The 15,762-nt window shown below is 41.0% G+C and overlaps 4 protein-coding genes across 5 annotated transcripts; 2 read left to right on the forward strand and 2 right to left on the reverse strand.

Moving 5' to 3' along the window:
• Window positions 1–64: 64 nt before the first annotated feature.
• upf3b (UPF3B regulator of nonsense mediated mRNA decay) lies at window positions 65–4,651 on the forward strand. The gene is made up of 10 exons (XM_071539549.1): window positions 65–295; window positions 573–679; window positions 774–880; window positions 992–1,090; window positions 1,498–1,608; window positions 1,780–1,823; window positions 1,919–2,107; window positions 2,221–2,378; window positions 2,467–2,794; window positions 3,448–4,651. The coding sequence occupies exons 1-10, from the start codon at window positions 185–187 to the stop codon at window positions 3,661–3,663; spliced, it is 1,470 nt and encodes a 489-aa protein (XP_071395650.1). The 5' UTR covers window positions 65–184; the 3' UTR covers window positions 3,664–4,651.
• A 1,669-nt stretch (window positions 4,652–6,320) lies between these two features.
• rpl39 (ribosomal protein L39) lies at window positions 6,321–9,320 on the forward strand. Its single transcript, XM_071539551.1, has 3 exons — window positions 6,321–6,421; window positions 6,797–6,900; window positions 9,096–9,320. Exons 1-3 carry the CDS (start codon window positions 6,419–6,421, stop codon window positions 9,142–9,144), a joined length of 156 nt encoding a protein of 51 aa, XP_071395652.1. The 5' UTR covers window positions 6,321–6,418; the 3' UTR covers window positions 9,145–9,320.
• Window positions 9,321–9,835: 515 nt separating this feature from the next.
• sowahd (sosondowah ankyrin repeat domain family d) lies at window positions 9,836–11,507 on the reverse strand. Its single transcript, XM_071539558.1, has 2 exons — window positions 11,403–11,507; window positions 9,836–11,185 (listed from the first exon to the last, which is right to left on the reverse strand). Exon 2 carries the CDS (start codon window positions 10,989–10,991, stop codon window positions 9,966–9,968), a length of 1,026 nt encoding a protein of 341 aa, XP_071395659.1. The 5' UTR covers window positions 10,992–11,185; window positions 11,403–11,507; the 3' UTR covers window positions 9,836–9,965.
• A 292-nt stretch (window positions 11,508–11,799) lies between these two features.
• Window positions 11,800–15,610, reverse strand: pttg1 (PTTG1 regulator of sister chromatid separation, securin). Of its 2 annotated transcripts, none has more exons than XM_071539560.1 (6): window positions 15,543–15,610; window positions 13,994–14,086; window positions 13,667–13,806; window positions 13,487–13,568; window positions 12,048–12,209; window positions 11,800–11,949 (listed from the first exon to the last, which is right to left on the reverse strand). In XM_071539560.1, the coding sequence occupies exons 2-6, from the start codon at window positions 14,079–14,081 to the stop codon at window positions 11,870–11,872; spliced, it is 552 nt and encodes a 183-aa protein (XP_071395661.1). In that variant the 5' UTR covers window positions 14,082–14,086; window positions 15,543–15,610; the 3' UTR covers window positions 11,800–11,869. The 2 variants fall into 2 exon arrangements, with proteins under 2 accessions (XP_071395661.1, XP_071395660.1); XM_071539559.1 differs by lacking the exon at window positions 15,543–15,610 and adding an exon at window positions 14,978–15,040.
• Window positions 15,611–15,762: the final 152 nt, after the last annotated feature.

A 15,762-nucleotide genomic window follows, 5' to 3' on the forward strand; every position in this document is an offset into this window, starting at 1 on the left:
CCTTGTTGTTTTGAGCACAGCGCGCCCCTGTGGAACGTTGTGGAACTACGACCGTTAGCGCCAGAGAGAAAGCTAGTGCTTAGTTAATGCGTTTGCTAGCTCGGGCTAACTTGCTAAAAAAAGTAAACAGATAAGTCTGGATGGGGGGTGAAATTTAATCGTGGAACAAAGTAGCGTTTCAACAATGAAGGAAGACAAGGAAAACACTCGCCCGAAGGAGAAACGAGTGGAGATAAAGTGTGAAGATGGAGAAAAGACAGAGAGGATCAAGGAAAAGAAAGAGGCCATGACAAAGGTAGAACTTGCTAGCTAGCTAACGTTGGGTAGCCACTAAGCTCGTCAGTTAGAGATACGTACTATTCCGTACAAAGCCTGAACAAGTTATTAGTTGTGTTTTGTCAAATTTAATATGTGACCCATGTAATAAATTGAACGACAACGTTTGAAGCCAGCCAAATTGACGATTGACTTCCCCAACTTTAAGTCTAAGTTAATATTAACTGTTGCCATGTATCTTTGAATGTTCCCCAAATTCTGCTAACGCATTCAACTCTCCTTAACCAATCTGTCAGATTGTGATAAGACGTTTACCACCAAGTCTGACCAAGGAGGAGCTGGAGGAGCAACTACAGCCACTTCCAGAGGTGGACTACCTGGAGTTTTTCTCCAATGACACCAGGTGGAGTGGCCTAATGATATTAGATAATCTTTAATAATATGTCTAATGTTTTTTACTCATTGCACACTAACATATTTTTTTCTGTTCTTTTTAGCCTTTACCCCCACCTCTTTGCAAGGGCATACATTAACTTCAAAAATCAAGACGATATTGTTCTCTTCAGAGATCGATTTGATGGATATGTATTCATAGATAACAGAGGTATGAAGAGCATTCATATATAATTAAATTGACTAATTGAAGTGTTTTCTCTGAGACAAATTGATGCTTCATGCTGTTTACTGTTGTTCGCACACTGTGGTTTCTAAACAGGACAGGAATACTCTGCCATTGTGGAGTTTGCACCTTTTCAAAAGACTGCCAAGAAAAGAACTAAAAAAAGGGATGCAAAATGTGGAACAATAGATGAAGGTAAAGATGATTGACTTGTTATATTAAGCACAAAATCTGAGTGTATTATGTCCTACTATAATAAACTAATGAGATTAGGTGATGTTTAATTTCAGTAGAGCATTTTTATTTTTTAGCATTTAACCAACCACAAACATTTGCTCTATCTGTGTACATGGTCAGATTTACCACAAAGTAATTTTGCCTATTTGCAGTTGTTGATGAGATGAGTCAGCAAAAAAAATTAAATAATCGTAGGTCAGCTCATGTCAAAGGTCAGTTCGTCAACTCATAGTTGAATGCGCAATAAATTGAAAATGTTCTGCTTACTTAAAATACTTATAAAATACATAACCTTCTATAAAGCTGTAGAGAAACAGCCTTACAAGAAGTAACAACACATTTATATGCATGTCATTTTATTTCAGATCCTGATTACAAGAAATTCCTGGAATATTATAACGGAGATGATGAAAAATTTACATCTACGCCCGAGACACTGTTGGAAGAGATTGAGGCGAAATCAAAGGAACTTGTAGGTATGTAAACATGAAGTCCCTTGAATTTAAAAGAGCATTTAAAGCTTTATTGTAAGTATTTTAAAGGTATTTAAAAGAGAATCTTGTTAGAAATCCATCTATTGCTAGGAGTGAATTCATTTGTGTAGTCCTATTCAAATAAATTAAAATATGCCCTTTTCCTTCTTCAAGCTAAAAAAACTACTCCTCTCCTGGACTTCCTGAAGAATAAACAGGTACATGTGTATTGTCTCAATAGTGTGGTGTTCTGGGTGTTTTACTTTGCACGATGAAAACTGGCCTCATCCTACTGTATTTTCATGATGTTCAGAGAATCCGGGAGGAAAAGAAAGAGGAGAGAAGGAGGAGGGAGCTTGAACGCAAACGTGTGCGTGACGAGGAGCGCCGCAAGTGGAGGGATGAGGACAGGAGGAAGCGCAAAGAGGCGGAGAAGATGAAGAGAGCTGACAAACCGCTGGAGAAAGACAAGGACCATGTTAAAGAAGAACCAAAAATCAAGGTGTGTGTACTATAGCGGAAAGAAGCATTTAGCTGAATGTTATGTTGAAATAGAGGTCCTGAAATTTTTTAGGTAAAAGAGTAATTGTTTTGTCTTGAATTGTCACTGTCTAGCTCCTGAGGAAGCCAGACAGAGGAGATGATGCAGATTCAGAGAAACCTAAGGAAAAGGCTAAAAAACCAGAGAAGCCAGTTAAAGATGATAGAGCCGTGGGGAATGCTGATCTGAAGAAGCGGCAAAACATTGAAAATAAGGAAGATCGAGGACGGAAGTGAGTTGGGCATACTGTCAGATTTTCGCTCATTTTGAAGACACTGTTCACTTTACACAATGTTTAAACCGCATTCACTCACACACAGAGTGGATGAAGACGGACGCAAGGAGTTCCGGGAGCGCGAAACGGATCGAGACAGGGAGCGTGAACGGGAGAGGGACAGGGAGCGGCGGCAGAAAGAGAAGGAGCGCATCAGACGTCAGGACGAGGATCGGCGAAGGAGGAGAGAGCGACATGACGGAGAGAATGCCTGCAGGAAGCGAGAGGAGGAGGTGAAGAAAGACAAAGACCGCGCTTGGGAGAAGAAAAAGGGAGAGAGCGCTGCAGACTCCGCTCACGGCGAGAGGCCAGAGAAGTCCGCGAAAGACAACAGAAAGGAAGAGAACATTAAAAGAGATCGGCTACGAAACAAGGTAACGGCTCCAGTCCCTCCTATCATGAAGTTATCAGTGGTGGAAAGATTAGTAGAGAGTCCTACTCAAGTAGAACTAGTTTACTGATATTTTACTTAAGTAGAAGTAAAAGTACTGGTGTAAAAATGGACTTAAGTAAAAGTAAAAAGCAGCTCATTTAAAATGTGTCCAGAGTTTCTTTTTAAAAAACAGAACATTATTAGATGGGAAGGACGAGAGTACAGAGCTCAAACTAGATTCTTTTAATTGGAAAATTTGTAAATTACACAATGAATTGCACAAACAAAGTAAAGCCAGATTACTCTTCTCTTCTTGGCTGATTGCCCGTTCACTGTGAATGGCCCCACAATTGGCCAATTTATGATAGTCCAGTTTCTGATGCTTGTGGAGAAACTACAAAATTTGTCCTCTGTAAGTGATTTAAAATGTAGACCAAGAGATACAATGTACAATTCTTGGGCAGAAATGTACTTAAGTATAAGTAAGTAAAATTACTGACTTTAAAACAAAAAATACTCAAAAAAGTACAAGTACACAAAAAAGCTACTCAATTACAGTAACATGAGTAAATGTAACTAGTTACTTCCACCCTTGGTTATTATTTTGCAGGTATTATATTGTATTTGTAACAGTCATCTTTCTTTGTGTATCAGGATCGGCCCGCTATTCAGCTGTACCAGCCAGGTGCGAGAAGCCGCAATCGAGGAGGAGGAGGGGGAGGAGGGGGAGGAGGAGGAGGAGGTGGAGGAGGAGCAGGAGGCGGTGGAGGGGGAGGAGGAGGAGGTGGTGGTGGAGGGGGAGAATCCCATGCTGGTGACAGGAAGCCAGATACTGAGTCCAAGAGAGCCCATGACAAGGGAGATGATTGATCTAATTTCTATAAATGGCATGAGAAGTCAGGTGAGGAGAGGCAGACAGGCCTGCAGGGCTCGGAGCAGCGCTCTGGCACCACAGAGTCACGTAGGGCTGCGTCCCGTTCTCCCAATCTCAGTCAGAGGCAACGATGTGACAGTGGTGCCTCCCAGTGCCTCAATGTGACCCTCTTTAGTTTTGTTTGTCAGGGAAGGTAAGGGCAACCTTGCACTTTGTAAATGCAAGAGACTGGCTGTAGGGCACAGTAGGTTAAGCCAAAGCTTTCTCAGACCACATGAACTCAAAGTGACCTTATTTCAGTATTGTTATTCCGATGTAAAGTGTTATATATACACTGCAAACATTTGGCTTTCAGCTTGCTAGGTTGTTCATCAACACCACACTGTAAAAATAAAACAACTTTACAACAGACATCTGCATTTAGCTTTCCTGTTACTGTGTATCGGCATTGTGGAGCTCATTATAGTTTCTACACTGTGTATTTACATGCAATGTAGAAACTTTCATTGTAGTGTTGACATTTTAATTTGAAGGTGTACACATGCAAATTACATTGGTTCTTACTCTACCTGGGGAGCTACTGTATCTGTAGCTATTTCTAGCTTTAGAAAAAAATGTGAATAGTCTGTAACCGTAAAATAGTTCTTCTCTTACAGGTGCAACATTTGGTACATGTACTGCAGGACATTATCTGTAGTTACTTTGTTTTCCCCAGAAGCAGGGAGTCATCTGTCCTTTTTGTTCATCCATACAGTGATTGAGGAGAAATAGCCATTTTTGACTATATTGAAGTGTGAGAGCCATGCCTCGATTTCAGCCTGCATGCAAACTTCAATCTGTGTGATCAACCTGTGGCCTTCCCCTTTTCTAATCTGAGATGCCTCTCCCCCTTAAAACATGAATCTATGATGCACTAAATTGAATACAGCATGAAAACATATCACAACTGTTGATGCTACCATAGCCACTTTTGACTGGAAATAAACAAGTTCTTTATTAAAGTGTACATGCTTGATTTTTTTTCTCTCTTTGCTGTGGACTTAAAGACACATGAACACTCAATTAATTCATAATGTTCAAGTGTATTTGAGCTGTCTGAGTACATTTTGCAGTGGTTCAGTGGTAGTTGATTGTAAAATTCATGTTTTTCACCAGTTAGCTACATCCTGATAGTAGTTCAGTTAGGCCTAATTAACCACTGAACAAAACTAAAATGAAATCCAATGAAATCAAAGTTGTGCAGAATGACCTTCCTATTTTCAAAACCTACATTGGTTTAACTGGGATATTCTGCACTGCATTGTAGTCCATCTGCCAAATATATCAGCCACAGAAAACAATATTAAAAAGTGGTAAGTCTCATTAGTACAGAAGAGTACGGAAGCGTATTGATGCCACATTGAAAAAAAAAAAATCGGCTCAGTATCTCGTTATAACGAGAAACTTTTCTCGTTATAACGAGATCTTTTTCTCGTTATAACGAGATATTTTCACGTTATAATGACATCTTTTCTCGTTATTATGACATACCAACTTATCTCATTATAACGAGAAACTGTTCTCGTTATAATGACATACCAACTTATCTCGTTATAACGAGAAACTTTTCTCGTCATAACGAGATACCAAGAAACTTTCAAATGCTGTTATAATGAGAAAAAAAATATATAGCCAAATGAGAAAACAGCCTATGGACATCAGGGAAATTGAGAATGGCTCGTTTACACGATTTAATCAAGTTGACTAGACTCATGGAATGAGACAACTCAGCAACAATCAGACAGGGGGTCTGGTCTTCATGTTACATGGATCCATACCATAAACACATATGAGCACGCACGCACACGCACACGTACGCGCGCGCGCACACACACACACACACACTGCATCAACAATAAACTGCACAAACATTTCACAATGCTCAGCACTACAGCCAACTGGCTAATACAGTCAACTCAACTTATCCTGACTCAGACACAATCAATATCTCGTTATAACGAGAAAAGTTTCTCGTTATAACGAGATATGTTGATATGTCATTATAACGAGAAACGTTTCTCGTTATAATGAGATAAGTTGGTATGTTGTAATAACGAGAAAAGATGTCATTATAACGTGAAAATATCTTGTTATAACGAGAAAAAGATCTCGTTATAACGAGAAAAGTTTCTCGTTATAACGAGATACTGAGCCGATTTTTTTTTCCACTGTGGCATCAATACGTTGCCGTAGAAGAGGATTAGGACTACTCAATCAAATAAAAAACGAAAAAGCTTTTTTTTTTTTTTTTGATAAAAAAAAGTCAGAATTCCGAGATATGAACTCAGAGTCGTGGGGCAAAAAAGCCAGAATTCTGATAAATAAAGTCACAATTGCGAGAAAAAAACTCACAATTGAGTCGTGTTTTATTTTATTGAGTGGCCCTAATCCTCTTCCGTATGTTAGGGGAAGAATGACATACATGTAAATATACTACTATTGTCTTTTAAAACAGTAGTTTTAATATGAAGTAGTTCTTGATTTTCCAAATGAGGAAATTGCGAGCGCTTGATAGCACAGAAGCGCGAGAGGATAAAACCTCCTTGGAGGGATCTGGATGTGGGTATTACAAAGTTCCACGTGGTGTCGCGGTCCGGAGACTGCAGAGCCAGTTGGGCGACGCTCATTGGCTAACACCGCATACATTACTTCCGCTTCCCTTCCTTCTCTCTCTTCGACCGCCGCCATAGTGGGGAAAGGACTGTGGACAAAATGGTAAATATAAATCTCAAAACATCCGTGTCCACAGCAGTGATAGACTTACATCGACATATAGGCTGCATAATACATGTATCAGTGGCCCCTGAAAAGTCTGTATGTTCTCTGAAAGTGTCTGATATTAGTATATAAAAGCTTTATATTGGTGCTAGCAGGTAGCCGCTGTGTAGCGTTACGCATGTCAAGCTAAGAGAGCTTTCCTGGCTGCCCGCTCAGCTTCATTCACAGATGTTTGCAGTCGGCTTATTGACTTTAACTCTTTAAATATGTATTAGTTTGAGAGCACGGCCATACAGTTTTGTTTAGAGGCTGTATGCATTTCAGTCCCTGTGTGTTTACATGCTGCTAAATCTCCCATCTCCTGTCCCCCAGTCGTCCCACAAGACTTTCAGGATCAAGCGCTTCCTCGCCAAGAAGCAGAAGCAGAACAGGCCCATCCCTCAGTGGATCAGAATGAAGACTGGTAACAAGATCAGGTGTGTTCATGATCTCTCTCTGTGTGTCTTTGTGACTGCCTGAGTGTCCTAAAGGCAGGGTGAGACTCTGTGTAGATACCTAACAGTTAAAGGTTTTCAGTACAGCAGAAGGGGGAGTTTGGTCTGCTGAAGGAAAAGGACTGTTGGCCCAAAATTCAAAGTGGCCAGTGAAGAGCTTGATCTCAACCATTGTGTGTGCACACGGGCATAAAAACACTTAACCCCTTGTTTCCTTGAGTGGACAAAATTTCCCTTCTACTGTATTGAAACCATCGTTGTCAGATATCCACATAACCGCACAGAGAATGCTTCCCATTCAGAAGTCTCATCCTAGCTATCAAAACCATTAACATGCCTAAGGAATAGGTGCGTTGTGCAAGTTCTGCATGTCAAAATAGTTTTCTTAGTACTTGTTACGAATATCCCTGCTGAAGAAAAATAAAGCATATCCCCAAAGATAGAAAAGGATGATAAAAGCATCCTACTTACTGAAGTTTTTTTAATGATTTAACACTCCCCTAAATGCTGCATTTCATCATGAGCTTCTTCATACACGCAGTAACACTGGACATGTGACAGTCTAGCTAATACAAACAAGAAGCTTGCACGCATGTCTAAATTGTCTGTGGTCGTTATGTAAAGCAGGTCTGCAATTGCAGCACTTCTAGTTTGTGGAGTACTGTCATTAACCCTGCTGAGAGCATTGTGCTGCTATGGAGCCTTTACTCCTGTTCACAGTCCTGGTGATGAGGATGCTCTGTAGCTGTGACACCTGAAAGATGAAGCTCAGCTGGCACACCAACATTAACTGACTTTACAGTTGGATAGATTCTGTTTTTGCTCAGAGAGGTAATCTGCCCGGTTAATTGTTTTTCCTAAGGGACTGTGCTCTTATTGGACTGCCTCCTTAATTACCTGGGTACAAAAACATCCACGCTCTAGCTGCAATTACTTAATGCCATTGGAAAGTGAATATCCCTCTTAATATGTTTGTTCGGTGTGGGACCCATAATAAATTGTAGAACTGTTGAAATGTTTTACGTAAGAAATAGTAATCCAAAAATGACTAAAATGGCTCACTGTGGATGGGATGAGTTGCTGAGGATGTGGCGATGAGTGTCTCCTGGCTTGAGTTTGATTGGCTGCATTTCCATGCTTTCAACTGAACTTTGCAAATGCATCTAATTTTACTATGTTCCCTTATTTGAATGTGAAGGCTGGTACTATCAGTGTCCAGCAATTTTACTATGCCCAGTCGATCATTAAATTTATAAAGGGGCTGCTCCTATGACTTGTATACCAATGGAGAAAAAAAAGCCTTAAGTTTGCTGTTCAGAGATGCAGTCAAATGAGGTGACGGTAAAAACGAATGTGACTTTCCAGTGGCTGTAAAATTCCTTCTTTCCAGTCTTCAGTCTTGGCAGGTGATTGGATTCTTGAATGGCTCCATGACTGAATTCTCAATGAAGTAGATAATATAAGATTGCACTTTATTGATCCCCTGGGGTACATTCAGGAAGTCGACACCCAATTAGACTTTATTGCAGGACTGCACAACAGTCAAAATGTAAAAGTGATTTTGAGTGTATGTGTGGTCTGCTTAAATATTTATCTCATGAAAACAAGGAAACAGGAGCTCCAAAACCAGTACAATGTCTTGTGCTGCAGACCGACTTCCATCACTTCAAATGTTATGACAGGCTTTGCTATTCAACCTTGATCTCGGTCAACCTTGGTGTGCCAGTTAATGCGTACCCGTTTTCTTTTTTCTTTATATTTTTAGAATGAGAGTCTATAAATACCCTGTTTTGATTGTGACCAGACAGGAGGGAAAACATCTTTGAATAAACCTTCTAGCTTTCCTTTGATATAGTGACAGATTATTATCTTTTAATGGTGCAAGTTTGTCTTTATGGGACTGAAATTTTCTGAATTGTATTTGGGGGTATCATCTGGTTGGGGCACAATTAAATTGCTTAATTGCTGGGTGATGTAGCCTACTAGTTGACTTGACAAAAGAACTGCTGGAAAGTTAAACTAATATCAAGCATTTCATAAAGTTACTAGGACAATAAGTCCTGTCACTGTAGTTTTGTACAAAGAAAGACTAGACAGTTTAACCACTTTGTAATGAAAGTGAGACTGTCCCCTAGTTATCACTCATCATGACACGGCTGGCCTCTTTACTTTTCCAGGTACAACTCCAAGAGGAGACACTGGAGGAGGACCAAGCTCGGCCTGTAAGCATGTGGCTCGTTGGATCTCCAGCTTCCCCTGCATCTCCATCTGCCAAGACCCCCAGCTGCTGGGCCTGACCTGGGGAGGGAGGGAGCCGTGCTATCTGGAACAGCAGTCTTTTTGTACAGATACTCTGGTTATGCTCGTGTTTGACAATAAAAGATTTGTGATCAAACCAGAAATGTGGCTGTATGGAAGTTTTTAGTTTTTGATGAGCAATACTTTGGAAGGCTGACTGTATTTTTCCAAAGGAACAAAACACTAAGTGAGGAAGGGTAATGCTGACGCAGCTCTGCAGAAAGAGGGCAGCAGCCCGCAGGGGATTTCACTTTCTGGCCAAGCCACACAGTAAAGTAAACATCTCTGAAAATCGATGTCCTTTATTAGATTTTTCATATCCAAGATTCAAGTTGGGTTTATAATTGGCTTTTTAGGTTATAATTATGACATCTGGCTTTGCTGCTTGGTCACAACAGCTACCACAGTAAGTCAAGAAGCTGAATCGGATAGACAAGCAATGAAATGTTTACTTATGGTGCTAAAACCAGGAAAAATGTTGCCACGTCAGCCATAATTTAATATTCTACTCCTGTTTACACTTCACTACCGGGCAGCAAGTCTAGTAAATGCTGAGACTGAGTACAAAAGGTATTTTATTAAAAAGGAAAAATCAGGTTTAGTTGAAGTTATTGCACATTAGAAGCAACTTTTTTTTTTTAAAGCATTTTTTTGTCACTGAACAGGAATGCTATCGAGTAGTTTACAGAATATGATTTACGCCAAACATAAGCGTGGCTAACTGATAAAACGGTTGCTTTGTCATCCACTCAATTTTTGTTCCCGAAAAACGGGGATAGCAGCTTTCTGAAAGACCCAAATCTCCAACTCCCACTTCGTTTAGTCCGGTCAAAGGAGTCGACTTCATCTCTGCCTCCTCCATCCTCATCGGCTTCACGTGCGGCCAAGTTTATTGCGTTGGCGCTGTTGTTGTTGACATTGTGCGCGAACCAGAAACTGTGCTCATCGTCCCAAGTGCCGAGCAGCTCCCTCATCTCCTGCGGGGCGTCCCCCTTCAGATACTGCCAGGCTCGTTTCCCATTGTAGTCCATGGCATCGACGTTGGCACCAAAGGCACCGACCAGGAGCTTAATCACCATGTACTGGCCGTGCATGGTGGCGACGTGCAGCGGCGTGAGCCCGCCGCTGCCCCGCAGGTTCACATTCACGGGAATCCCCTCTGTCTCTGCGTACCTCAGGAGTTTAATCAGAGTCTCGTCCTGTCCCCTTTTGGCGAGCCAGTGCAGAACAGAGAAGCCGCTAATGAAATCCTTCTTGGTCAACAGATACGGATCCTCGGAGATGAAGTCTAGGATGCTCTCATAGTTTCCATCTACTGCGGACAACATCCATGCGTGCTCCATCGGATATAAAGCCCAGTCTGTTCCCTGGCCGTCCTGCTCATCCCTTGAAAACGCACAGGAACTTTTTGAAGACAGTACGCTGCTAAATCCGCTCTGCGATGGGTCGTTCAGCAGCAAGTCTTTCAGATATTTTTTACGCATAGCCGGTGTGAGCGACCCTCTTTCTGACACTTCAACAGAGAGTCTCTTATTAAGTGCGCCTGGCTCAGTGTCGGACACTTCTTGCTGCCTCTGCAGCCTCGACCTACGCTGGAAAGCGCTGGGCAAAACCTGCATGCCATATCTAGACAGCCGCTCCACCACAGTTCCGCGTCCCGCTGTCCTCCCGTGGGTGTCGGTATTGTTTAGGGCTGGTTCAGATCCAGTTTGTCCTCCGCAAGCCCCGGCTGCAGATTCAGCATCATCTCGCGACTGAATGCCGCTCTCGTACATGCTGCTTAATTGAGTCTCAGTGCATACAGGGATCTTGGCGAGTTTCCCTTCCTTTACTTAGACAACACCCCGGGGATATCAGTGTCAAATTATACGGGAAATGTTTTCCTTCCACTCGACTGGTTCATTCCCTGTGTCCTGGAGGGAACAACATTTATTTACAATAGACCTAATAACGTCCAAAAAATAAATCCCTTCGGAAACAAAAATAAGTGTCATTAGGGATAAGCGGTTCAAGTGCAAAATGGACCTAGTTCCTCATTTTGCAAGCAAGGAAAGTAGGGCACATGACACATCGATTTATTCTCAAAATCCCAATGAGACTATAAATAAAACAGAATCATTACCTAGTGTTTGACGAGTTTTACTCTATAGCCATAAGAGTATCCTAGCCACACCAGTTGCACTCACCTGTGATGTGCCCAAAGCGCATACCGACGCTCATTCAACCCTTCTAGTGTATCAAGCATTAAGTGTATCAATTCCTGTAAGCAAGTTCAAAAACAATCTGCAGTCCTGAGAGGCTGTAGTATTCCGAGTTTATCCCAAAAAACTGAGTTTCAGGTCCGAGCTCAGATTCTCCTTCCCTTACAAGAGGAACTGAGACAAAGTTCATTCTAATCTCTGGCAAAACCAATAGCGAGTAACCCTCACATGTGACCACTTACTGAGACCTGAAAGGAGGAAGTACTTCACTGAATGCTTTTACAGCCAGTCACTAAACTGACTCGCACTTAATTCATTACTTATAAGTTAATGGTATACGGCTACAGACCTAGGAGACATGGACAAATAAGGGTGGCAGGTATGATAAAAGAAACAAACTTTATTTCAAAAAGATGAAGTCACAATATACATACAAATTCAGTCAGTAACATTTAGTCAGATTCTGGAGGGAGGTCAATCGTCAGCTCGTCAATTGTTTGAAGGAAGGCATCAAGCTCTGCTGCACAGTAGTCTGAAAGAGGGGGTGCAGAGGAGAACGGGTGAATGATACCAGTAGTTAAAACAGTTTCAAACCTGTACCAAATGTGACACTGGTCAAGTAACTGATACCTGAACGTTGTGGCATCTTGAAAGGCGACGAGGGTGTGAATGCCTCAAGCGTTTCCAGTTCTTCATCACAGAGACGGGGAGTTTGTGGGAAACAACTCAGTCCAGGCAGCGCAAGGCCACCGAGACGAACCAAATCTTCAGGTGCGCTATACTTCTCGAACTCTGGAATAATAATGGCACAAACCTTCAGGTGAAACTTGTTTAAAGTGAACCATCTCCCCAAAACAGAACCCACACAATAGACAGTTCACTTTAGAGTTGATTTGACCTTATATTCTCCATCATGTATTCATGATGGATTAATGTACTATTGACAGAGTGTACACAATATAGCTGGTTTATATTCTGGCTTTGTTTATATTTTGATTTATCCGACTGAAGACATTTCCTCCATGCTCAATTTGACTGAGCCTTCAATACAGTATGGGTGATATGTTTGAAATCAATATCACAATAATCATAAGATTTTTTGATTAGATCATGAAAGTATTATGCAAATGTTAAATAACCAAATTAATGTTCATCCCATTAATCCGAATGGTCATGTTGGGTGTGATGTTAAACAAAACTGACATTTTCAAGCAATATTCCTATCATACTTCATTGTCAGTTTTTAAATAAAAGTTTGCTTGTCATCAATTTAGACAATTCCCAAAATCACCACAATATGATTCCACTGAAAGGTGAAGATAATGTTGAAGTATCACCCAGCCCTACACTGAGGGCCTGCCTAGAGCGGTAAATGTGACCCGGTCACTCAGCAGGTTGAAATTCTGAAGGAGTGTTAAGTTGTTAAGTGTGTCACTGAGGTCCTGGGGCCTCAGTGAGGACCAGCAGCCGCAGCTGCCAAGGAGAACCAATCACATGGGTCTACTCAGTCTTTGTGAATTGAAGCCCTGTCTGGATGTGGCCATCCGACAGGGTAAAGTGTTCCAGAGGTGAAGCCCTGAAGGTACAGCCAGACCAGGGACCCCCTTAGTCTTCAAAACTATTGTGACAAATGGCAAATACAGTATATAGCCTATATGTGAGCCCTCAGAGCAGCAGGTGTTGATGCTAGTCAGTTCATGAACTCTTCGCAATATGCAACAAAGTGAACATATTTTAAGTGAAATATATTCAATACTATTGCTTTAAAAAAAATAAAAAAGAAAGCTGGGTTCCCACACTCAGTTGGATATCAAATTAAGATTATTGGGGACATGATTAAGACATGACATTTGTCAGAATTAGACATCAGAGACCTCATTAGGAGAAAAAAAAGCTGAAGTTATGAATTTGAGTGTTATTTTAATTTAAAAAAAACACTTAAGGCCTTCATTTCTCAAGGCCCGTGGGAACCCGGTAAAAATATGACCATGTTTAAAACAAAAACAAAAACATTTAATTATAAAAATTCAATAAAGAAATAAAATTGCTACTGAAGGCATCCCAATTACCTAGTGGGTCGTAAGGGATGAACTTCTCAATGTCTGGGTATTCCTCCACTTTGTTCTGCGGAACACATTTGACTTTGGTTTCCTGTGGAAAACAGTTTGAGATGGAGAGCAGAAAGTTGCTTTATAGCTCTTCATACTGATGCAAGTCACAATCTGACATTTAACATGTTTTATTCTGACCTGTGTCTTTTGGTGTTTCTTCTCTTGTCCGTTTATGGCAGGAGTTGAGGTTATCTTGTTGACTGTGCCCAAAGCCTTACGAGCAGATGGCAGAGGAGTATGGAACTTTTTGGCAGTTATTGGAGTTTTCAGCATGTTCTCTGGAAAACAAAATGGGTTAAAATAAGAAAGGTATGCGTCAGGTACCTACATAGGATATACAATGACAATATAGTGCTGCAATACTGCAGAGACCAGAGAAACATCTGTATAAATGATATGCATACTTTGCAACAGACCCCACTACTACAACAAAGTATTGAACACGCTGTTCAAAAATGTTCATACCTGGAGCAGACTGAAGCCGCTGTCGCATTTTCAATGTAGGTGCAAGGAGACTTGCATTTTCCCTCTCAGCAAAGATTATGTTGGCCATTTCACCTGTAAACACACAGGTGAATTTTAGTTGCTGCAATACCAAATGCCACACACCACCACATTAAATACTAACACTTTACCCGAATAGAAGCACTTCACTATTGTCAATTTTTATACTGAAGTAAGGAAATGACAAGAAAACGATTCAGGCATTAAAACTCTGAAAAGGATCTCACTGTACTCCCTACCTTTGTACTACCAATTCTTCTCCAAAAGCTAGGATCGTGTAATACTAATTTAGCCACATGGTGGTACATTTTGATTCTGTCTAATATTATAACGTTACATGCTTACATTCTTCTAGCCACTATGGCCGGTAGACATACTGGCCCATGACAACATTCAAGTAAAAGCAAGAGTAGTGATACACTAGTGGACATAATCGCAATGTTGCAGCAATTAGCTCGAGTTAACGTTAGTGAGTATCTTTCCTCCTCTGCTAAGTTAACTCCCATGCTGCTGAAAGGCTAGTGCAACGTTACTTTTGGTACTTTCTCACGCCCTGTGCTCAACATTTCATTCAGGCAAATAAGCTAACGTTAGACTAGCGTAACTAACGCAGTCATATTTTACTAATTACTGTGATTTGGGCAAACGAGGTCAGCACACCAGCCAGCCAGTCAGTATCATACTAACGTTAATTAATTTGGTTAAGGTTTTTGGTAATCACTACCCAACTGACGTTAACGCTAGCTATCTTAGTTAAGTATATTAGAGATGCTAGCTAACGTTACCTTGGCTAATGTAGTTAGCGTTAGCTGCTCGTTCGTCTATTTGTCACTAACGTTAGCGGAGTCCGTACCAAAATAAAAGTTACTGGCATTAAGAGAGTTGAAATAAGATCGTAACGCAACCGTTACCTTAGCTGTTATATCAGAATTAACATTAGGTTACCTCGACTGTGTTAGCTAGACACCTTGTTTGCTGCTTGAGAGACCAAACTGCTGTTCTGTTTTGATATGAAATGCCTTCACTATCGCCCGCGGCTCCTTTTTAAATCGCCTCCCATCTTTCTATTGGTCGCCGTCGCACCGTGGACTTGAATGGGCGTTGCCACCACATAGGAAAGAGCAACATGATATCAATCATCACACAATTTTATATTGGGTAAACCCAATAATTTATAATTCACAAACATAGTCTCGATGGTGGGTAAACAATGATACGATGTGATTGCTTAATGATGCGGTAGCCACTGTTTAGCAAACACTAAGTTAAGCTTTCCTGTTGCCCTCATGTGTGTTGCAACTGAGTTATCTGTTACAAAATTGTTGCGGTTTAGCAAAATAGCAAGTGGTACATCTAGTTAAAGACCTTTCTGCAGTCAGTGATGTGAACATCAGTTAGTTTCAGTACGGCTGTTTCCACATCGGTTCAGATATCACTGCTGCGTGGAGTTCTCACTCTGTTTATTACAAGTTATTTAAACTTATATAGGTATAATATACCATTTACATACCAGGTATATAGGGTTTCCGCTACTAGAAATCACCTCCCACAGATATATTTGTTCTTGCCTTGCCGCTGGCCCTTCTGCCCAGACGGATCCATCTGGCAGCTGTAGGGGGGTCTCAGTGTTCACTGCTGCCTTAACTAATATTTTTTGGTGTGCAACTCTACCATGTAGTTCAATGTGTATCTAACACACTTTGTAATATTCTCCACTTTCAAGGTACTCT

This window comes from Centroberyx affinis, unplaced genomic scaffold, assembly GCF_046629955.1.
Source record: "Centroberyx affinis isolate AG114_WGS23_722 - 3 ecotype Tasmania unplaced genomic scaffold, CSIRO-AGI_Caff_v1 ptg003466l_1, whole genome shotgun sequence".
Classification (NCBI taxonomy): Eukaryota; Metazoa; Chordata; class Actinopteri; order Beryciformes; family Berycidae; genus Centroberyx; species Centroberyx affinis.

What these genes read in the sequence shown, in the direction of transcription:
- upf3b (XM_071539549.1), top strand. Translation starts at nt 185, where the DNA reads ATGAAGGAAGACAAGGAAAACACTCGCCCGAAGGAGAAACGAGTGGAG. An exon ending in TTTTTCTCCAATGACACCAG is followed by an intron (nt 680 to 773) that starts GTGGAGTGGCCT and finishes TGTTCTTTTTAG; the next exon opens with CCTTTACCCCCACCTCTTTG. An exon ending in AAGAAGAACCAAAAATCAAG is followed by an intron (nt 2,108 to 2,220) that starts GTGTGTGTACTA and finishes GTCACTGTCTAG; the next exon opens with CTCCTGAGGAAGCCAGACAG.
- rpl39 (XM_071539551.1), top strand. An exon ending in AAGACTGGTAACAAGATCAG is followed by an intron (nt 6,901 to 9,095) that starts GTGTGTTCATGA and finishes TTACTTTTCCAG; the next exon opens with GTACAACTCCAAGAGGAGAC.
- sowahd (XM_071539558.1), bottom strand. Translation starts at nt 10,991, where the DNA reads ATGTACGAGAGCGGCATTCAGTCGCGAGATGATGCTGAATCTGCAGCC.
- pttg1 (XM_071539560.1), bottom strand. Translation starts at nt 14,081, where the DNA reads ATGGCCAACATAATCTTTGCTGAGAGGGAAAATGCAAGTCTCCTTGCA. An exon ending in CATCCCTTACGACCCACTAG is followed by an intron (nt 12,210 to 13,486) that starts GTAATTGGGATG and finishes TTATTATTCCAG; the next exon opens with AGTTCGAGAAGTATAGCGCA. An exon ending in CAAGATGCCACAACGTTCAG is followed by an intron (nt 11,950 to 12,047) that starts GTATCAGTTACT and finishes CCCCTCTTTCAG; the next exon opens with ACTACTGTGCAGCAGAGCTT.